At 45.1% G+C, this 24099-nt stretch overlaps 1 protein-coding gene across 3 annotated transcripts in view; it reads left to right on the forward strand.

Moving 5' to 3' along the window:
- The window catches only part of LOC120655526, a 44234-nt gene that overhangs the window by 13739 nt on the left and 6396 nt on the right, over positions 1 to 24099 (forward strand). For all 3 annotated transcript variants that reach the window (XM_039933376.1, XM_039933378.1, XM_039933377.1), the window contains 3 exons: positions 1616 to 1671; positions 1740 to 1794; positions 19460 to 19969. In XM_039933376.1, coding sequence (XP_039789310.1) covers positions 1616 to 1671; positions 1740 to 1794; positions 19460 to 19969 — 621 coding nt within the window. The remainder of the gene's footprint in view (positions 1 to 1615; positions 1672 to 1739; positions 1795 to 19459; positions 19970 to 24099) is intronic.

The following is a 24099-nucleotide window of genomic DNA, read 5'->3' on the forward strand; positions in this document are numbered from 1 at the left end:
TTTTTTATTTACATATTATATTAGAACTTTGACCAAATCTATAAAAAGTACAGCAACAACTATACTATCCAACGTATGCACCATCAACATATACTTCATGGTGGATTCAATTAAACGAATTTGGTATTATAAATGTTATCATTTGTTTCTATACATTTGGTCAAAGTTTGCCAAATTTGGTATTGTAAATAAAACAGGAGTGTACTCTACAATCCATGTTTGGGTCTCTAACGAATTTATTCTCTCTCATCTCTACCAATCACGCATGTTCTCCCATCTATTACGAGGACACTACCTTCTCCCAGTGCAAACTGAATAGTGTCTAGTGTATTGGATTTTGTGTTGAAATCGAGTCTTGCACATTTAGCAATGTAAATAATTCCATGGATATCATCCTACATGAAGGATTTTGGAAATGCCCATAAGTATTAAGTATTCAAAAAAATTTATAGGCAAATTTAATGGTTTATTTATTTTTCCTCATAGTTGATGGGGTAAGATTGATTTATTGGTGGATTTATTGAAGTGTGATGCTTATCTACAATTGATATTGCAACAACTAGGCTACACACCTCTGCACGCCGTACATTGGAGGTGCTAATCCCAACACTTATCCCAACACTTATGAGTGGCCACAGATTAGTGACATCTGAGTTTTGATTAATCATTTGTTCTCCTTGTCGTTTATTCATTTACATTTTTGCTGGAGTAAAGTTCATCACTGGTCCCTAAACTTGTGTCGATGTGTCATCCCGGTCTCTAAACTCACAAATCGACCGTTGAAGTCCTCAAACTTGTCCATCTGTGTCATCTCGGTCCATAAATTTATTCCACTATGTCATTCCGGTCCCTAAACTAGAAAATCAAATATTTACATCCTTAAATTTGTTCAATCATATCATTCTTGTCCCTAAACTTGATTTTGAGTATCATATGGGTCAAAACAAGGCGATTTAAAATCTATATATCAAAAAATAATTCATAACTTTTTCATATGAACTTGAATGAAGATAAACTTAATATCAAAATAGTAGCCTCGACGTAATCTACAATTTTGTAGTTCAAATATTTTTGAATTAAAACTGTTTAGGGTCTCAAAATATTGTTGTAAGTTTATAGATTTTGAAGTTTAAAAGTTAAAATTAAATTTTGGGACTCTAAACAATTTTAATTCGAAAATTTTTCAACTGCAAAGTTGTAGATCACATTGAGAGATACAATTTTGATACAAAGTTTGTCTTCATTCGAGTTTATATGAAAAAGTTATAAATTATTTTTTGATATAGAGGTTTTAGATCATCCGGTTTAGACTTAGATGAGACTCAGAACCAAATTTAGGGACTAGGATGACATGACTGGACAAGTTTGAGGATCTAAACAGATGGTTTATAAGTTTAGGAACCGGAATGACACAGTCAAACAAGTTTGAGGACCTAAACGATCGATTTACGAGTTTAGAGACCGGGATAACATAGTCGAACAAGTTTAGAGACCGCTGACGCACTTTACATTTTTTTTTTTTGCTGCGTTCGCTTCAGCAGCGAACATCAAGCGCATTATGCAACATCAATTAGACTTTCCTTGTGTGCTTATTATATTTGGCATTTGCGCACAGTGCAAATCTGGGTTGACGTGGCTGAATACCATAGATGTGCATCCAACAGAGCCATGGTGAGTGGACTTCTGTTCTTGTGAAGATACATATTTGGAGTGATACATTTTTTTATTTTATAATCCAGGATTATTACGACCCAGGATGACCTTTATGTTCGAATCTGGAACTACGAAACGCAGGTTACCTCCTCTGTCCTCTCACTAGTTCGTGGCTGTTCTAAATTTATGCCAATGTTTCCCATGATTATTTCCAAAGCTGACATTGGATAGTACTCATTCCGCCCCAAATTATTAGTCGTATTGCCTTTTTTGATGTATAACTTTTGCATATTAGTATTTTAGATAAACAAATAAGCACGCAATTTATTGAAGGAAGAATAAAAAAAGGAAAAACAAAAACAAGGGCCACGTACCTGCTTGCTGACTTCTCACGCGAAGGACTGGTTGCCCCGAGGCTGGGCCACAGCCCACATGCACTGTCCTCACGTGAGCCTGCTTGGCCTCTAGCGCCTTGGCCAGGTACCGCGCGCACGCGCAGTGCGCGCCGCCGCAGGCCGGCCAGCTTAGTGCGCTGCGGGGCCTGCTAATTAGGGGCTGATTGTGTCCAGAAGCAAAATCACCCAAACTATTCTTGCGGTCTCGGGAGAGGAGACGCAAAGAGCGCGATTCGCGCGCAGCGCACCGCAAATCCAATTCTGCGGTCGCTCGTCCCGAGCCGTGCTAGCGCGCGACGGATGACAGGTCCATGTGCCGCAGGTGGCACCCACCCCGCGTCCCCGCACACCTAGACAACATATGTTTGTAATTTTTTTCTTTCTTCCATTCAATTAATTTTTTATCATAGTAATTTAACATTTGTACTCATGTGGACCCTTTATGTGCATAATCGATACGCATAAGTTGTCTAATAAAATTCTAATCCAAGTTATATGTATAATTTATATCTGTCATGAAAATTGTGCTACAAAATTATTATATAACAAGTTACGATGAAGTAGTTGTATGTATAAATCCCATGTTGTTAGAAGTTGTATGCATAAGTTACACATATAAATTGTATATATCTTGAAAGTTATAGTCTGAAACAAAATGTTATCAACGAGTTATATGTGAAAGTTATATACATAAGTTAGTGTATTCTAAAAATAGAAAGTTGCGGGAATAAAAAATTTCCAAAAATGGAAAGTTTGCTGTGGTCGGGAATCGCTCGCTGGCGGGGCTTGTGGCAAGCGACTACTAAGGGCCTGATTGATTGGTTGCATCATCCTAGCCTGGCTCGTATCTGTGAGCCAGGCTGGATGCATGCAAATTCTCGTGTTTGGTTGTGTGTATGTGTCCAGTCTGGTTGAGAAGAGAAGGTGTTTGGTTATCTGGATGTGTCATGTCGCATCAAATATAATTATAAAAATAAATAATATGATAATGTTTAGCTTATTGAGTTGTGTTTTAATGATTGTAATTTACCTTTGTAAAACTTAATCTAATTTAAAATATATTAATATTACTTAACATATGCTAATTATATATTAATAACATCATTAGTACACTAATGCCCAGCTCCCGCGAGCCAGGCCCGCCAGAAACGGCCGATTCCGGCGTTTCCAGCGTAATTATGTATGCGGGGAGCCAGGCTCTGCCCCCTATGCACTATCCAATCACTCACTCCATGCATCTGGGGAGTCTGGCTGGGGTTGATGCGCCCAACTCTACAATGCTAGTTTTTGCTGGTAGACACTACTTAATTTTGTCTTTGCTCATGAACACTCTTCTTTGCTATAAGACTTTTTAGTCATTATAATAATCATTTTTTTAAAAGAAAGTGGGAGAAAAGCTTCAAAATGACCAAATTACCCCTGACTTCAACCCATCCAAACCCGAGACCCCCCACCCCCTCACCTCCACCCGTCCGCCGCCCGCCCCCCACACCCACCCCTTCTGCCGCGTCAGAGGCAGGGGCCGACGCGCCGCCTCCTCCCCTCCGGCGGTCGCCCCCCACCCCCACCAGCTCGATCTGGTGCTTGGGCGGCACCGGCGCCGGGGCACCCTAGGACAGGTTCGGCGATGCGCTGGAGCATCTGATGGTGCCGGCCCCGAAGGACCTCGGGCCGCGGTGGCCTCTGGCGGAGATGCGGGAAGAGGAGGCGAAGGTGGGGAAGGGGAAGGATGCGAGCGCTGCTGCCGCAGTGGCGGAGCTCGTGGCCGCCATGGCTCTGGGTCCACGCGAAGGTGTGTGGTGGCGCGTGGCCGCAGGGCCGCCTCGTCCCCTCCGGCGGTCGCCCCCCACCCCCACCAGTCCGCTGCCTCGTCAGGGCTGGGGTCGACACGCCGCCTGCACCCATTCGGCAGCCGCCCCCCACCCCCACCCGTCCACCGCCTTCGTCAGGGCAGGGGCCGACGCGCCGCCTGCACCAGTCCGGTGGCCGCCCCCCACCCCCACCAGTTCCGCTGCTCGTCAGGGGCACAGGAGGCGGCGTCGCCGCCGCCTACAAAAGGCCCCCTGACCGGCGCCGCCTCTTGTGGCAGAAGGGCCCGCGACCGCCGCCCGACAGGAGACCGCCGCCGCCAGGAGAACGTTGCGGTGCGTGGCATGCGGGTGCTGGGCGAGCGCTAGCGTGCAGGGGAGGAGGAGCATGGAGCAGCTGGTTGGCGGCCAGTCGGGCGCCCTGTCTGACCAGGATCACGGCGCAGTGTGGTGCCCCGGTGGCCCGTGGCCGGCGAGCTCTGCTCGCGGGGACAAAGAAACAGGGGAGAGAGAGAGAGAGAGTAGAGTAGAGTGAAAGAGAGAGGGAAGTCAAATAGCACTGCAGGGGGTATTTTGGCCATTTTACTCGTTTTCTCTCTCCTCTAAACCATGAAATCATTATTTTAATGACTAAAGTGTCTTGTAGCAAATATACATACTTAAAGAGTGTTCATGAGCAAAGACAAGATTGAGTAGTGTCCACCAGCAAAAATCAACATTGTAGAGTGTCCAGGAGCAAAATTACCCGAATAGTTAAGACTAGAAGGATGAACGAGAAGCAAAGCGACACTTCAAATCAGAATTGCTTCCTCAAAACTCTATGAATCCAAGCAAAATTTCTATCATAGATGCACAACCAAACGACCTGATAGATCCACGAAGAAGTTCCCGAAAAGATTGAGTAGCCATGACGAATCGAGCGAAAAACTAAAGCACCCTAGCAAGAACATGAATTTGGAGAAACTCAAAATCTAAGTCGATTCACGAGAGATTTGAAAGAGGGATTGAATCAAAGATGTTCAGAAATGTTCTAGCAACAAATCCCCTCAAGAAATTCGGCTCAAATCTCGACCAAATTGAAGAATCGAAAATCACTCCGAAAATAGGTAAAAAGAAAAACAAAAAGCTCGGAACGAAATAAAAGGAGAGGAATTTATAAAGTTTCAATACTTCACAAGGTTCCATTACAAGCCACTTTTAAGCATAATAAAGCTAAGATAGCTAAAAGATCAAATTAAATATCCACTCTGCCTTTCTCGCAAACCCTAGCTATAAAAAAAAAAAGCTAAGATGGCTAAAAGATCAAATTAAATATCCACTCTACCTCTCTCTCAAATCCTAGCTATCAAAACAAATGACAGGACCTCCAAATGAGAGAGTGCCAAAGAGGTGTCAAAGAGGTAACTACCAAACAGCTCACCATACATTTATATATACTAGTAGAGACACACGTGCGGTACTCCGCACGTGTTTAAAAACGAAATACTATTCACATGTGTTATATTTGTAGAAACACACGTAGTAATACCAAATCTTTATTTGACATCTTTTCCATATAGTTTGAGATTTTAATATCTCGTTGCTTATAGCATTGCTAGGCAGATACAAAATAAGACAATAGATTACCTTGGTCAAAAATACCACCATTATTAATATCAGGTTGATTAAAAACAAGCAAAAATGTTTCATATCTTGTATATGGAATGCTTAAGAATCGTATCTTCCAAAAACTGATAGTATAGCTGCCTCACGAGATTAGTAGCTAGGAATTAAATTCGGTATGAGCAAAAAAAAAAATTGCCAGAAAAGTATTATAGATCTAGTGGCAAGAGGCCAACTAACCCAACAAAAATCGTCCAAACTGCAGCCCAAGAGCTTGACGTTACCACCGCATGCTGCTCTGCTTGCATGTTTCTCGAGTCTCTGCATCCAAGTGCCGTCTCCGGTGCTTCTAGACACGACTGCACCCCATCCCCTTCCACCCTCCGCTCAGCCACATCGTAGAACACAGCAGCAGCGTGCTAGGGAGAAGCAGCAAATCTCTCGCAACTCACAGTCCTCCATCAAGTCGCAGCAGCATCGAACGAGGGAGGGAGGACGGAAGGAAGCAATGACGGAGCTGTTCGACACGGCCGTGACCAGCCTTCTCGTGAGAACCGTCCAATTTGATACTATTTTAAACGAACTGCCGGTCATTATCATCCAGATGAGAGTTAGCACGTGCTTTCCGGAGAGCGTGTCACGTGTTATCCCACATCTAGAGACACGAATAACCGACACGTCATTCATCCAAAATAATATCAAATCCGATAGTCCCGGTATGTGCTCCAACATACGTCCAGAATCAACATATGCACATACCATTTACAATCGAATACATCGCCAATAATCCACAAAGAGCAGTTTTACAAAAACAGAGTTCGAAATTTAATATTACAAGTTTAATATAGGTGGGTTTCAAGCTTCACTTACAAGCTTTGGGCTCACGACAGTCATATTAAACAGAAACTTAAAGTTTATTGTATTTACATACTCTCACGGAGCTCGATTACGATAAAGACTTACTAAAGTAATGATGCCTTGCTCAAGGACATCATTACAGCCACCACAACCTATTCTTTCCCCACGTTTGGATCAGCGGGGTAGAAGTGGCCGAACACCACTTCGCTCACCTGCAATTAGGTTTAGAAAGCAACCTGAGTACAAAAGATACTCGCAAGACTTACGCGATTATATATACAAGGATCATGTAATGGCTCAAGCAAAAGCTTTAAGGTTAAGTAATTATTGCAGAAGCATTAGCTCTGTACACTATCACTTATCAGAATTAATTATTCTTGCCCAACCCCAAACACTTTTAGTTCATTAAGAGAGAGTAATATAATCTATAACTGATCATAGCTGTAACATGAACCATTCTCATCATAACCGAAATTCTACGAGGAGTTCATGAGATAAGGAGTTTGCTCATAACCGAGAGCGCGGCAATTCGAATTGATTAAAACCTTGCAAGGGTGTACTACTTTACCCACACGACGCGAGGACCATGCGACTCAGCCAACCGATCACGCCGGGCAAGGGGGTACTCACGTCAACCGTTCCCAACAAGGCTCGATCATTGAACCTCACACCTAGCTTACGAGTAGAGACTTAGTTCCACCAGGGACATCTCTAAACTTTGCTACACATAGGTCCACCTGGGGACACACTAAGCCTCTCTGCATAGCCCGTAGCCACGTATTTAGGACTGCACATCAATGATCAAGTCAAAGAAGGTAATTGGCTTATGCGTACCATTATATTGGATATGTGGTAGCACGAAAAGGTACTCAAAACCGACGTCGTCCACTCGGTCCTTAATCGATCCAAGCGGACTATGCCCATGTGACTTCATTCTCTAGGCCCTACCATTCCGCTCGAATCTCGATACTACCAAACTCTTAATAACCCAACCGAACCAGTGCGATCAAGGGTAAACGGTAAGTGTGATCCTCCAAACCACTCATGTCTAGCGAGCAATAGAAGTATTCTAAGCAGGGCTAAGCATCTAGTCAAATTAAGTAATTAACTAACTAACTAGTGCCAAGAATAAGGATAACAAATCAAGGAAGGACTATGCATCAAGATAGGTACAACAATGCAATACATACATACTATACATATATAGCCCAACAATACCCAGGTGGAATAGCTAAACTAAATCAGATTAGACAGGTGCAAAGAATATGTTTAGCTGCTTGCCTTGGTTAACTTCAGGCTCGACCACGAACGGGATTCCGGGTTCAGGCTCCACGGACTCGGTGGGCTCCACGGGTTCGACCTCCGACGGTTCGGTCACTATAATGCATGAATGAGATGCAAGAATTAAGAAATAAACTTAACAACAAGCATAAATCACCATTTAAAATGACCATGCAGAGAACAAGGCACAGAACTCATGAAAATTGGTTTTGCAGCAAAAGCGTTTTCCTATAATTAATCATAAATATATTAATTTTCAGCCACGGTAAACAAGGTAAAACCGAACAGGCATGCAAACTTAACTAAACAAATCCAAGAAAATTATCTTAGATACTAGGCATGAAAACAAACCTAACAAAACTAGTTTTACTATTTTCTCACTTTCCAGCAAAAAGTTCTATATTAAACCATTTCCAGATAAAGCATAAGAAAACAAGCTAAAACTTTGATAAACAGCAAGGAAGCATGTGAACAAGTTGCTCCACTGAAAACTACACCTCACAAGGAGTAGATCTAAGCATTTTAATCACTTTTGCAAGATAAAACCATAGGTAAATCTACAGCAAAGTAACATGCAAAACAACATTTTTCTTGAGTATATCTAAGCTAGAGAAATCCAACGAAATAAGTTTCATAATTTTTGGAGTGATACACAAATTTCTACACATTTTGCAAGATTGCTGCACAAAGAGAAATATTTGAAAACGCTGGGGGCACCCACAGCCGGCCAGCCCAGCGGCTGACAGGCGGGGCCCATGGCCAGCGGCCCACCAGGCCGGGTCAAGGCAAGACCGGCCTTGACCGCGGCGTGGGCGCGGCCACGACATCGCGCGCGGCGATGGCGAGCGGCGGCGGCGCAAGGCGATGCGGCGAGGCTAGGCCAGAGCGGGGAAGGGGAGGTGCGCACGAGATGGAGGTGGTGGCGGCGAGCCTCACCAGCGGCGGCGCAGGCGAGGAGCGGCAATGGGTGGGCGGCACGACGGCGCTAGGCGGCTGCAGGAGGAGGCGCTCGCCGGCGGCCTAGCAGGGAGGGGGAGGAGGCCGGCTTAGGGCCCAAATCAGTCGAGGATGGGGAGGACTAGGTGGCGCGCATGCTAGATCGGGGAGGACCTCACCGGCGGCGACGGAGCTCGGGGGCGGCGGTGGCAATGGAGGATTGGGGAAAGGGCTAGGGTTTGAGGGGGAGCGAGGCCGGCTGAGCACGGATAAGGAGAGGGGGCGGGCTCAGCACGGATAAGGACGCGGGCACGGAACGAAGATCGTCGACGCATGTTACGAGGATGGACGCTGGCGACGGGGCGACACGCGGCACTGAGCAGAGCAGGGGAAGGAGAAGGGCGGCTGACAGGTGGGCCCAGTGAGGAAAATTTTATTTCTTCTTCTTCTTTTTTCCTTTGGGTTGTGACAACTCTCCCCCCCCCCCTAGAAAAATCTCATCCCGAGATTTTAATAGATAGGATGGAAGGGACAAAACTCCAGGTCGATTGAGGCCATATTCACCTAGACAAGATAAACATCTAAGAGATGATGCACAAAGGCAGGGATGATGTGATGTGATGAGACATTCTTAGAGTCTTCTTGATGGTGACTGTGTCCACATATATAACATCTAGAACTATGAACTTCATCAAGAAAGTGGGGTGGGGTAGGGAGAAAACTTACTCATCGGAAAAGAATTCCGGGTATTCTTGACGTAACCGATCCTCACGCTCCCACGTGGCTTCATCTTCGGAATGATTGCTCCATTGAACCTTTATAAACTTCACTATATTATGCTTCACCTTTCTTTCATCTCAATCAAGAATGACAATTGGGTGTTCCTCATAGGTAAGGCCCGGTTGAAGATCAAGTGACTCAATGTCGATGGCGTCAGTTGGAACACGATGGCACTGCTTCAATTGAGAGATATGAAAGACATTGTGCACTGCGGAGAGTGATTGAGGAAGTTCCAATTGATAAACCACGGCTCCAACCTTCTTGATGATCCGAAAGGGTCCCACATAGTGTGGCGCTAATTTTCCTCTTCGTGAAAACGGCGAGTGCCCTTAAATGGAGAAACCTTGAGATAGACATAATCACCAATTTTGAGATGTAGTTCTCGGCGACGACGATCAGCATAAGTCTTCTGGCGAGACTGAGCAATGCGAAGATTCTCACGAATAATCCTGACTTGATCCTCAGCATCTTTCACCAAATCTGGACCAAAGAAAGGCCTTTCTCCAGACTCGGACCACTTGATAGGAGTCCTGCACCGTCTTCCATAAAGGGCTTCAAAAGGAGACATTTTGATACTTGCTTGATAACTATTATTGTAAGAGAACTCTGCAAATGGTAAGCAAGTAACCCATTTCTTTTCATATATGAGAGCACAGGCTCGCAGCATATCTTCTAAGATTTGATTGACTCTCTCGGCTTGACCGTCTGTTTGAGGATGATAAGCAGTACTATAAGTGAGATCGGTTCCTATGGCTTCATGCAGACTTCTCCAAAAGTGAGCAACAAATTGAGGACCGCGGTCAGAGACAATTTTCTTAGGAACACCATGAAGACAAACGATGCGGGTAAGGTACAACTCCGCATATTGCTTGACAAGATAAGTAGTCTTCACTGGAAGAAAATGAGCTGACTTCGTCAATCGATCCACAATTACCCAGATAGAATCATACCCTTGAGAAGACCTGGGTAACCCGGTGATAAAATCCATTCCAATTTCTTCCCATTTCCATGATGGAATAGGTAAGGGCGGAAGAGTACCGGCTGGTTTGAGATGCTCGGCTTTAACCTTCTGGCAAACATCGCACTCGGCGACATATCGAGTGATTTCTCGCTTCATGCGAGTCCACCAAAACCTTTGCTTGAGATCTTGATACATTTTGGTACTGCCCGGATGAATGGAGAATTGAGAACTATAGGCTTCATCAAGGATATTCGCCTGAGGTTATGATCCTTAGGCACCATAATTCGCTTCCCAAAGAATAGAACTCCTTGATCATCCGTAGAGAAACACCGAGCTTTGCCCTCCTTCATTAATTCCCGAATTCGAGTCATACCCTTGTTTTTCTTTTGAGCTTCCTTAATTTGATCATAAAGGTCAGATTTGACCATGAGAGTAGCAAGATAACCTTCTTTGACTATGGAAATTCCAAGTTTCCGGAGATCATCACAAAGAGTACACACAGGAGGAGCTATAGCCAAGCAATTGCATTGAGCCTTCCGGCTAAGTGCATCAGCGACGATATTTGCCTTACCGGGATGATAGTGCACTTCAATATCATAATCCTTGATCAGTTCAAGCCACCGACGTTGCCTCATATTGATATCTGATTGAGTGAAAATGTACTTGAGACTCTTGTGATCAGTATAGATGTTGCAATAATCGCCAAGCAGATAGTGACGCCATATTTTGAGAGCATGGACAACAGCCGCAAGCTCTAAATCATGGGTAGGATAATTTTCTTCATGTCGCTTGAGTTAACGAGAAGCATAGGCCACCACTCGGCCTTCTTGCATAAGAACACAGCCAAGACCGATGCGAGAAGCATCACAATAAACATCGAAATTCTTGGAAATATCTGGCTGAGCAAGAACTGGAGCAGTAGTGAGGCGATCCTTAAGGGTTTGAAAGGCTGCTTCACAAGCTGGGGACCACTCAAACTTGACCCCATTTTTCAGTAACTCGGTCATAGGCTTCGCAATTTTAGAAAAGTTCTCTATGAACCGACGGTAATATCCCACAAGTCCAAGAAAACTCCGGGTCTCATGGACATTCTGAGGTTGCTTCCAATCAAGAACATCTTGCACTTTGCTATGATCTACAGCAATACCATCCTTAGAAATATGACCGAGAAAAGAGACATTTTCAAGCCAAAACTCACATTTGCTGAACTTGGCATAAAGACGATGCTCTCTAAGCTTTTGGAGGACAAAATGAATATGACGAGCATGATCTTCTTGGGTCTTGGAATAAATGCAAATATCATAAATGAAGATTATCACAAAGACATCAAGTTCCTCCATGAAAATGCTATTCATCATATACATGAAATAAGCCGGTGCATTGGTGAGGCCGAAGGACATGATAGTAAATTCATAGAGACCATATCTAGTAGAAAAAGGCGTTTTTGGAATATCTTCTTTCCGGATCTTGATTTGATGATAACCTAATCTTAAATCAATCTTGGAGAAATATCGAGCTCCTGAGAGTTGATCAAATAAGATATCAATCCGAGGAAGAGGATATTTGTTCTTGATAGTGAATTCATTTAACGGACGGTAATCAACACACATCCGCAAACTATCATCTTTCTTCTTTACAAAAAGAGCCGGGCATCCCCAAGGAGAGGAGCTCGGACGAATAAAACTCTTATCCAATAGAATCTTGAGTTGTTTCTTCAATTCCTTCAACTCATTGGGAGGCATTCGGTAAGGCTGTTTAGAGATAGGAGCAGTCCCGGGCATGAGCTCTATAATGAATTCCACCTCACGATCAGGAAGCATACCCGGTAATTCTTCCGGAAAGACATCTGGATACTCACACACCACGGGAATATCTTCCAAAACAGTAACTTTAGTATTCGGCAAAGCATATAAACAAGATTCCATCTTGGCAAAAGAGAGTAGAACTCTATTCCCTAAGGGATGCAAAAGATCGATGGTGCGGGGCCCACATTTGATAACTCCATCATGCTTACCCAACCAATTCATCCCAAGAATCACATCTAACCCCAGCTTGTCTAGAATGAGAAAATTGGCTCGAAAAGTAACTCCCTCAATGAGAATTGGAACCTCATTAACAAAGTGTCTGGCAATGATTTCCCTACCCGGTGATTCTATATGGTATGTCACTTGTAGGTTTTGCATCTCAAGCTTACTATGCAGTATAAATTTCTTGCTGCTGAATGATAAAGTTGCACCAGAATCAAAAAGAACCATCGCAGGGTGAGAATTGATTAGGAGCGTACCCATGAGGACTTCGGCATTCTCCGGAATTTCTTCGGCGGTGGTATAGTTGTGACGGCCACGCTTAGGAGCTTGTTGTGGCTTGGCTTCTTGGCGCTGTGCTTGAGGTATAGGGTTATTGGGCCAGGGTGCATTGAAGGCACCACCACGCCTCGGAGAAGGACAGTCCCTGGAGGAATGGCCTATACCACAACATTGTAGCATGGACTCTTTGTGGCAACATTTGGATTGCTCCAATAGGCATTGATCAGCCTAGGAGCTTGTCCTTGAGGAGGTTGAGGGTGACGCACAATCCACATAGGACGAGGAGGTTGAGCACCCGGTGCCCGAGGTGGAAGAGGAGAAGGCCCCAGACGTGGACGTGAGGAGCTACCGCCCGCAGAGGTACGAGCAGAACGCTTGTTCTTTGCTTCAAGATTCTTCATCTTGTGCTCGGCTCTGATGACAATATTCACCAGGTCATTGAAGTCTTCAAACTTGGTAGTGGAGAGCTTGTATTGTAACTGTGCGGAGAGCCTGTCATACAGGCGTTCTTGCTTCTTAGCATCGGTGGCCACTTCTTCAGGTGCATATTGGGAGAGAGTGTTAAAGGCATTGACATAGGCCATCACATCACGACTTCCTTGAGTGAGATTCAGAAATTCCTTCTTCTTGATGTCCATGATACCCTTGGGAATATGGAAGGAGCGGAAAGCCGTACGAAACTCTTCCCATGCGAAGCGGTGGTTGGCAGGGTGAGATGCCTTGAAGTTCCGCCACCAAACTCCAGGGGCATCATGCAGTTGATGAGCAGCAAATAAAACCTTTTCATGTGGCTCACATTCAATAAGACCAAGCTTTTCTTCAATGATAGTGAGCCAGAAATCCGCATCAAGAGGATCTTTGGAGCCACGAAAGATGGGTGGATTGGTGCGGAAGAATTCTCCGAACCTGTTCACTAGGGGCTCAGCTCTTGGACCATGGTTGCCGGCATTACCCATTTGATTGACTATGGTCGCCATAAGTTTAGTTTGCCGGGCCAGGACGTCCGCGAGGCTTGGGTGAACGGGAGGATTAGGAAGGGGAACCTCGTTGTTGCGGTTGTTATTGCCACCCGAACCATTGGCACCATCCCTCTCAGTTTCCGAACGCAACACTATTCTGTTAATAAACAAAACGGTTAGCGGTCAGGAATGAAAGATGGGGAATGATACTCAAAGGTAGGGTGGAAAGACAATGTGTAGATAAAAATCTAACACATAACCAACACTAGAATAACATATCTAAGAGAAAGGGTAGATTTGGCACACTAAAATTAACAAGATCCAACAAGGCAAGATCTTAACAACAACACACTCGATTGATGCAGCACATAATTGGAGATCAGAAGAGAGAGTATGCATGCATGCGAAATATGAATGCAACATGACATCTCCTCACATCGTGAGCTCGCTTTAATGTTCTAACACTCACTTACGACCCAAAACAACCGCATTGTCCAGCAGCGCTACAACCCTCCTAATAGCGCTCAGGACAATTGGTGATTCCCACATTCTCAACCCCGATAAAAGGCTTAAAAGGTTTCCAGCAGATGAAAGGGTTTTCCTACGCTCCCGCTACTCATGCAGACAAGAGGGGTTAAGCATATCTTAATTAAACAAGTGAAGCAATAAGAAGGAATTAGTTCTAAGACCAAGGAAGAAAGGTAGCATTTCACCTTAGGTTCAAAATTTTAACCAAAGTTAATCTTAGTGCAAGTAGTCAAATTTTATTTGATTCTCAACTCACTAAACAAATTTTTAGATTCACTTCATGGAAACCTCAGCTCTGATACCCATTGTGAGAACCGCCCAATTTGATACTATTTTAAATGAACCGCCGGTCATTATCATCCAAATGAGAGTTAACACGTGCTTGTCGGAGAGAGTGCCACGGGTTATTCCACATCTAGAGACACGAATAACTGACACGTCATTCATCCAAAATAATATCAAATCCGGTAGTCCCGGTATGTGCTCCAACATACGCCCAGAATCAGCATATGCACATACCGTTTAAAATCGAATACATCGCCAATAATCCACAAAGAGCAGTTTTACAAAAACAGAGTTCGAAACTTAATATTACAAGTTCAATATAGGTGGGTTTCAAGCTTCACTTACAAGCCTTGGGCTCACGACAGTCATATTAAACAGAAACTTAAAGTTTATTGTATTTACATACTCTCACGGAGCTCGATTACGATAAAGACTTACTAAAGTAATGATGCCTTGCTCAAGGACATCATTACAGCCACCACGACCTACTCTTCCCCCGCGTTTGGATCAGCGGGGCAGAAGTGGCCGAACACCACTTCCGGCTCACCTGCAACTAGGTTTAGAAAGCAACCTGAGTACAAAAGGTACTCGCAAGACTTACGCGATTACATATACAAGGATCATGCAATGGCTCAAGTAAAAGCTTTAAGGTTAAGTAATTATTGCTGAAGTATTAGCTCTATACACTATCACTTATCAGAATTAATTAATCTTGCCCAACCTCAAATACTTTTAGTTGATTAAGAGAGAGTAATATAATCTATAACTGATCATAGCTGTAACATGAACCATTCCCATCATAACCGAAATTCTACGAGGAGTTCATGGGATAAGGAGCTTGCTCATAACCGAGAGCACGGCAATTCGAATTGATTAAAACCTTGCAAGGGTGTACTACTTTACCCACACGACGCGAGGACCATGCGACTCAGCCAACCGATCACGCCGGGCAAGGGGGTACTCACATCAACCGTTCCCAACAAGGCTCGATCATTGAACCTCACACCTAGCTTACGAGTAGAGACTTAGTTCCACCAGGGACATCTCTAAACTTTCCTACACATAGGTCCACCTGGGGACACACTAAGCATCTCTGCATAGCCCGTAGCCACGTATCTAGGACTGCACATCAATGATCAAGTCAAAGAAGGTAATTGTCTTATCCGTACCATTATATTGGATATGTGGTAGCACGAAAAGGTGCTCAAAACCGACGTCGTCCACTCGGTCCTTAATCGATCCAAGCGGACTATACCCATGTGACTTCATTCTCTAGGCCCTACCATTCCGCTCGAATCTCGATACTACCAAACTCTTAACAACCCAACCGAACCAGTGCGATCAAGGGTAAACGGTAAGTGTGATCCTCCAAACCACTCCTGTCTAGCGAGCAATAGAAGTATTCTAAGCAGGACTAAGCATTTAGTCAAGTAATTAACTAACTAACTAGTGCGAAGAATAAGGATAACAAATCAAGGAAGGACTATGCATCAAGATAGGTACAACAATGCAATACATACATACTATACATATATAGCCCAACAATACCCAGGTGGAATAGCTAAACTAAATCAGATTAGACAGGTGCAAAGAATATGCTTAGCTGCTTGCCTTGGTTAACTTCAGGCTCAACCATGAACGGGATTCCGGGTTCAGGCTCCACGGACTCGGTGGGCTCCATGGGTTCGACCTCCGACGGTTCGGTCACTATAATGCATGAATGAGATACAAGAATTAAGAAATGAATTTAACAACAAGCATAAATCACCATTTAAAATGACCATGCAGAGAACAAGGCAAAGAACACATGAAAATTGGTTTTGCAGCAAAAGCATTTTCCTATAATTAATCATAAATATATTAATTTTCAGCCATTCTAAACAAGGTAAAACTGAAGAGGCATGCAAACTTAACTAAGAAAATCCAAGAAAATTATCTTAGATACTAGGCATGAAAACAAAGCTAACAAAACTAGTTTTACTCCACTTTCCAGCAAAAAGTTCTATATTAAACCATTTCCAGATAAAGCATAAGAAAACAAGCAAAAACTTTGATAAACAGCAAGGAAGCATGTGAACAAGTTGCTCCACTGAAAACTACACCTCACAAGGAGTCTAACAAAATTTAGTATGAAATTTTTAAGGCAATACACAAATAAATAAGCATTTTAATCACTTTTGCAAGATAAAACCATAGCTAAACCTACAGCAAAGTAACATGCAAAACAACATTTTTCTTCAGTAGATCTAAGCTAGAGGAATCCAACGAAATAAGTTTCATAATTTTTGGAGTGATACACAAATTTCTACACATTTTGCAAGATTGCTGCACAAAGAGAAATATTTGAAAACGCTGGGGGCACCCACAGCCGGCCAGCCCAGTGGCTGACTGGCGGGGCCCACGGCCAGCGGCCCACCAGGCCGGGTCAAGGCAAGGCTGGCCTTGACCGCGGCGTGGGAGCGGCCACGACGTCGCGCGCGTCGCGCGGTGCGCGCGGCGACGGCGAGCGGCGGCGGCGCAAGGCGGCGCGGCAAGGCAGGGCCAGAGCGGGGAAGGGGAGGTGCTCACAGGGTGGAGGAGGTGGCGGCGAGCCTCACCGGCGGCGGCGCAGGCGAGGAGCGGCAACGGACGGGCGGCACGACAGTGCTAGGCGGCTGCGGGCGGAGGCGCTCACCGGCGGCCTAGCAGGAAGGGGCAGGAAGCCGGGTTAGGGCCCAAATCGGTCGAGGATGGGGAGGACTAGGTGGCGCGCGTGCTAGATCGGGGAGGACCTCACCGGCGGCGACGAATCGCGGCGGCGATGGAGCTCGGGGGTGGGGGTGGCAATGGAGGATTGGGGAAAGGGCTAGGGTTTGAGGGGGAGCGAGGCCGGCCGAGCGCGGATAAGGAGAGGGGGTGGGCTCAGCATGGATAAGGACGCGCGCGCGGAACGAAGATCGTCTACGCGTGTTACGAGGATGGACGCCAGCGACGGGGCGACGCGCGGCACCGAGCAGAGCAGGGGAAGGAGAAGGGCGGCTGACAGGTGGGCCCGGTGAGGAAAATTTTATTTCTTCTTCTTTATTTTTCCTTTGGGTTGTGACACTCCTCTACCTACTGGAGGTGCTCGACCGCCTCGCCGCAGCGGATGGCGACTACCACTCGGGCGGCCACCACGGCACGCACCACCTACCAGAAAATCCCCCCCACCCACCCCCCCTCCTCCCCGCATAGGGAATTCGCCGGCCGTGGGAGGTTTTGGGGTTGGAGAGGAAGGAGATGGGGTAGGGGCCGGGAGGGGAGGATTCGAAGCTTGACGAGGAGGCTTCTCCTTGGCGTTCGGCACGAGCCGCCCCTTCGCCGACAGGCTCCTCCGCCTCCTCCAGTCCCGTCTTTTTCTAATGCGCCTTCGCGTCATTGTGTGCCTACTGCTAGTGGCCTGGCGGCTCCTCCGCTCCGTCGCCGAGCGGAGGGAGCCCCCCAAGCGGCCCCACGATGCGCGCCCCGACAGAGTAGGAATGCGGGCCGCCAGTGCCTGCGACGGGCGAAGGCGGAGCCCTCGGTGGCCAGCAAGAGCGGACGCGGAGCCGGTGGCCGTCGCGGTTGCGACCGTCGGTGCTTGCGGATGGCGGAGGCGAAGCTCGGCGGCCAGCAAGCTAGCCAACCCGAAGTGCGGAGAGGACGGGTGCGAGGGTGGAGGTGCAACAGGGTGGGTACTGCGCGAGACGGGTACGCGAGGTGGTGAAAAAAAGAATCGCTTTTGGGCACAGACATCCCCCCAACGTTTAATTTTTATGCAGTCCCTCCCACCTCCCTCAGACCTGACAGGTGGGTCCAACGTGAGAGGTGGTGAGCCCAATCTGAATTAAAAAAATTTTAATTATTTTCGATCTTTATAGTATATGTATATATATATAGATATATAGATATAGAAGATAGGTACTTAGCGAATATCCAAAATGCTCTTAAATGAAGCACACAACCCAAATACCCCTCACAGTAATATCGTCCACCTTTTTGCTCAAGCACCGGATGAACATGCCGCCTGCGCGACTTCACTTCGGCTCGATGCAAGCATCGCGATGACGCCACATGTCCCCACCACCACCATCCGGCCGCACCGGATGCGCCCCTGGTTTTGAGACCCGAATCGGTAAACATGTTCGTTCTCGATTTTGAGACCCAAACCTGTAAACTTACCAACTCTGATATCGACGCGTGTCCGGTCTCTATCAAGTTTCGACGCCTTCAAGTCTTTCGCACTCCTGCCGCACGGGCAGCCTACTAGAGCTTGCCATCACCATCATTCTTGACTTGACTGGCGCCGTCTTTATGACCATCTCGCTCTCCATGAACTCTTTCTCTGACCATGCGCCATGTGGATCACCCATGACTCCGCCCGGACTCCTCAAGTCCCTCAGCACCAAGCCTCCACTTGTTCTTCGCCACTGCATGATGCATAGGCGCCAAGCATCTTGCTTGCGCGTCATCACTGCATGGTCCACCAAACCCAAGCTGGAGCTCGCCCTTCACCGCATGTCGTCGCCCGTCACGTCGCGTCTACATCACGAACCAAGAGATACATCAAATGCACTCAACATTATCAATCACTCATGATCCAAGGGTGTCGTCGCCCTTCACATCACATCCTACATCTGTACATCACGAGCCAAGAGATAAATCAAATTCACTCAACATTATCAATCACTCATGATCCAAGAGTGACCACCCTTCATCGTCAAAATAGTCTACTCTTCCATAATCATGATTAAAACTTACCAAAAGACTATGTTATTGTCTAATGTTCTCTGTGTGAGAGAGAGATGTATATATATAGCTTCCCCGAAAGGATGTTTCAAGCCTGAAATTTTGTCACAGATTGTTTGTCTCAAAATTTGCGAACGTATTATCCGTCAGAGCAAGAAGACACAAAATCCTTTGATTCTCAGGCATTAGGAAGTTTAGGCAAACTGTTTGCATGATCAGCCAGATTTGAACTTGTCGATGATGATGTTGCCCACTAGATTGAGAAAAATGAAATGGTTTTAAGATAGGTTGAAGATCATCCATAACCTGTTTCACAAGCTTCATCATTATAAATTCATCACTTTCCTGCAATTTATTACAGATACGCACGTCTACCACGATTAAGCTAATCGAGGTCTTTCCCTTGGAGTTCAGATGGCCCTTGGAGAAAAAAGAAGTGAGATTCCTGATGAGCATAGAAAACATTACAGATGACTACGTCGCATTCCTTTTTCGGTACACCATAAACAAGGTGCATCACTATGAAGCATGTCCGCAAAAAGGACTTCTGTTACCACGGTCGAAGTTCATAGTTGTTCACACAATAATATCACAAGAGGGGCAACCTGAAGACTTGCATGATAAGGGGTTCATCTATGTGGACAGCACCGTCGTGAACAAAAGTTTCAAGACCAGCGAGATCAAACCAGATCTGTTCGATGTACCGCCGGCTGATAGATTACTGCATGGAATGAAACTGCCTGTATATCTTGTAAGATCAAGTGAAACACAGTCCAAGGAGATTACAGATGCACAAGATGACCACAATATTCAACAGGAATTTAATAGGCTGCAGTTATCTACAGGCGAACAAGATGACCAAAATTCTCAGGTGAGTTTCTATTCAAAAAATACAAGTTTTCTATTCAGTAACCACCGCTGCAATTTTGATTTCAAGAAAACAATCAGTTGCAAATAATTTATACCCTTTTATTCCACATGTTGACTGGAAGTGGCACTACCACTGTCAGGGTAAGGAAATTAAAACTCGATCCAGATGCCCAAAAACCATCAGGAAGAGGAAATGCTGAGAAACGGCCTGCTGACAGCTCACTGTCAGGAACTTGCCGATAGGAGCCGACAGCTCCTTTCGGCGGTTTCTGATGGCAGCTCTTAGGGAACTTTCGGGCAAAAAAGGAACAATTCCTGGTGGTATAACCATCAACAAACCAACTAAGAAAGATTAAAATATGTATTATACACAAGCAGATCTGCACCAGGAATTACATTTTCTCAGATCTTTCAAAACCAATTTTACATATGCAAAAGAATTCTTTATAAATACAAGCCTGCTTTAATTGCATTGTATGCACCTTGAATCCATCAAGGTCAACTGAAGTTCACCTTGAAGTTGAACGAAAGATGGTATATACTTTGTGCATCCCATTGTACATTTGTACCTTACCAAGTGACAAAATTAACTGAATTAGATGCAGTCCATATTGTGAAAAAACTTAAAAGAACTAGTAATGATTGAACATGGAAGTATCAATTCTCCATGCTGCATATATCTAGTTCAATTAAACTTTGGTCAAGTAAACTAGAGAATTCTTTGATTTTAATTAAATTGTCGTTTGAAGATTCTTGAACTCAACTACAAATAAAATCTGGTCACAAATGTAAAGAAGCGCTTATATATTTCTGGTGCACAAAAAAGCCTTCAATTAGTACATATTAAAAGAACTAACCTAATTCTGAAGTAGAAAGAACAATCAATTGAAGACACAGAACATAGGCATATGGTTACTTGTCAACTTAAGGAAAAAAGTGCTGGGCTAGTTGATGACAATAATACAAATGTATGTGTCAAAATTCAGTACTGCTTGCAGAATGCTAAGAATCGCTCATCATTAGTCTGTAAATAGTTTACTGATTTCTATGCTGGACTTAGGTAATGCAATTTGGAAAAAAAAAACACACACACCAAGAGTGATCTATTCATCCTGTCCCAGTTTACCTTACTGCTGTATAGAAATGCCCATATAAGAAACATAAACTGCTTTTGAACTCTTAGTTGCCAAATCAGATGTTTATAGCCTAAATTCAACAATTTTTTAATGGAATTGCAGGGGTACAATTTACATAGGATCAACCCATTTTTGTTTCACATGTTCCTTCTCCATGCTGCTTCAGTTACACATTATTACAAGGCAATAAATTTTCATTACTGAAAATTAACTGCATTGTCACAACAATTCTCAGATTTGCACTAATAGAACTCCTAATTATCTGAAAACTAGTTCTTTTCCACCGCCCAAACACACAGCAGGAATTAGAAAATAAGATGCTTGGAGTGATTTAGCCGTGCATAATAAACCAAAAATGCTAACATCAACAAGAAAGTAACAAATTTATTTTAGACCTGTACAAAGTACTATTTGCTTAACCCTAGAGTTTAACACGCACTACGAGTTAAGGCAAATATGATGCTCAAACCAAGTTTGGTACCTAGGCAGGAGCAAGCCATGTAGATCTACTGCCGTCGCTCTCCGTGGATCAGAGGAATGCCGCCGCGGTGGCTGCTGTCCCGGTCCAGTGTCCCCATGTCAAGCCCTCCACTGCAAAGAGGAGAGAGATTATATCTGAGTGGGAGGTTGCGGAATAGAGAGAAGGGACAGATAGGTGGAGCGCTAGAGTTATCTTTAGCGCGGCCTCCATGGACGTCCGCCACATATCTATATGAGCGCCACCTAGGTCCGTCTCCGAGGTCCGAGCCACTGCCGCCAGTGCTGCCATGGTCCACAACGACCTCACCAAGCCATGGCTGAGATGCCTAGGCATGGAGTGCCGACACGTGCTCACGAGGGGTCGCGACTCGTAAAGAATAGGCCTCCTCCAAGGATCCAACAGGTGACATATCGTTAGCCACGGCTGAGGTGGCATCAAAAAATCTTGAGAATCCTGCTCCGCTAGTGGCTGTTTAGGCGTTAGCGCATGGCACGCTTGACGGAGTAATCAAAGAGCATGTTTTCTGGAGCTGTAGAAACCAAGGAGCACTGGAATTGTTTTCTCTCTTTTTTCATTGTATCCCGTAGACCATCGGTTTCACGATAATTGGAGGCGGGCATAGGCGATGGCACCGAGGAGGTACGACATGCCAGATGAGAGGTTAGGAGGGGGATGTAGGGTTCTCAAAAACCCGCAGGCTAGGTGGAGTGGCTTCTCCACTCCATGTAAGAGTATTTCTAGAGTTCTTTAATTTTTTTTACATCCTTAGATCTAAAGGAGGAATAACTCCACCGTGAGAAAAGTTACACAACATAACACACGACTCCGGCGATGGGCATCGCTTCTGCAAGTTAAGATTCGGGGATATTGGGCAATTTGTGCTGCAAGGGATAGAGGGTGTTTCGAAGGTGGCTGCCGACTAGGCGGTGGACGCGAATTGTGGGTGGGATGGCAAGGTGGAGGCGCCGCCTGACCGGGAGGTAGGAGACAATGGATTGCCAGTGGACTTTGCAGGGGGTGCTAACTCCGTTGATCCACACTGGTCATAGTTATGGATGCAGCCAGGGGCGGATTTGGCCTAGGGCAACTAGGGCCATGCGTGCCCAAATCGCTCCTTGTACCACTCTTCATTTTGCATGGCCAAGGTAATATTTCTATGGCTGGCCTTGGCGTAATCCAGCACCAGTATAGCAGCAGCTAGCAAAAGAGGCAAAGGTCCATTGACCACGCAGCCCAAGTTGGTCAGGCCCATGTCGGCCTGCCTGACCAGCTGACGGTCTCTTGCCCTTGTTGCACCAGCCTGAATCCTACTGACGCGCTCTCTCCGTCATGCCCTCTCACGCTCCCAATATGGCACTCTCCCTCGCTCCCACTAATGAAGCCATCATTTCTGGCTGCCCATTCGCCCAATCCGGCAGTTCCAAATCTTTCAACTTCTATCAAACAAATGTAATTCATTGTACTTTGTTATCTATGCTGCAATTCGTATACTTCTACTGCAATTACACAATAAAGTGGAAGAAGACATTGGACTTTTATTCTGCTGCTCATGTGGCTATAATTCTGCCAAGGCAGCCTGCTGTCGTTCAACCACAATTAGGGAGTAGAGACAATAACAATTAGAGAGTAGAGATGATAGTACAGCTGGAAAGCATTAAAAATTCCTACCCATTGGATATTTTTGCAATGCATTAATAATGAAGAAGTTTTATACTATTTTCAATATACTTAAGGACTCATTTGGAAATATTACCTTCATTACATCAACGTAGTGCAAGTGGTTGCATTGCTTTTGAGCTCGTCGGAGTGTTTTAAGTGCTTTGGTAAGTGGCCCTAGGCATGCAAATCCACCAGCTCCACTGGATGCGGCGGTGGCAATGTGTCCGACGAACCTGTAGTTGTGGGTGGCAGAGCCGATTGGGCTAAGGAGAGCGCTCTAGCGGCGGGAGCTGGGTGGCGGTGGCTTTCCTTTTGCTTCGTTCACCGTACCTTGTCCTCTATGAAAGGATCATGGCCCAAGAAGTGGGATAAATTGGGTCTTTTTCAATTTCTACCAAGCTCTTAACCTAGCACTAGTGTTGCCCAATCTATCAATTCATGACCCGGCAACTAGAGCACACTAACATCATGATCCTAGGAAGGTAAATACATTAACATGCTCCATTTTCCTAGTTGAGATCACACTATCAAGTATTTTTCCTAGTCAAGAGAGCACACTAACAAGCATATATTCTAGTCATCAACAAACAATCAACCAAGGGCAAGAATAAGCAAACTAAATTTAAATACTTGAAAGTAAATGAGAGAGACAAGAGACAACAAGATTTTTTTTGTTGTATTGAGGAGTTGACGCACCGCCGTAATCCATGTTGGAGCACCCACTAAGGGTCTTGCTCCCTTGCATCACCAAGATGCAAGTCTTCACTAAGAATGCTACTTATCCATCTCCAGAACGGCAAGCTTCAAAACATGTACAATCTCTATCTCAGGGCTCCCACAATTTCAAGAGCTTAC

Source organism: Panicum virgatum, chromosome 1N, assembly GCF_016808335.1.
Source record: "Panicum virgatum strain AP13 chromosome 1N, P.virgatum_v5, whole genome shotgun sequence".
NCBI classification, from domain to species: Eukaryota; Viridiplantae; Streptophyta; class Magnoliopsida; order Poales; family Poaceae; genus Panicum; species Panicum virgatum.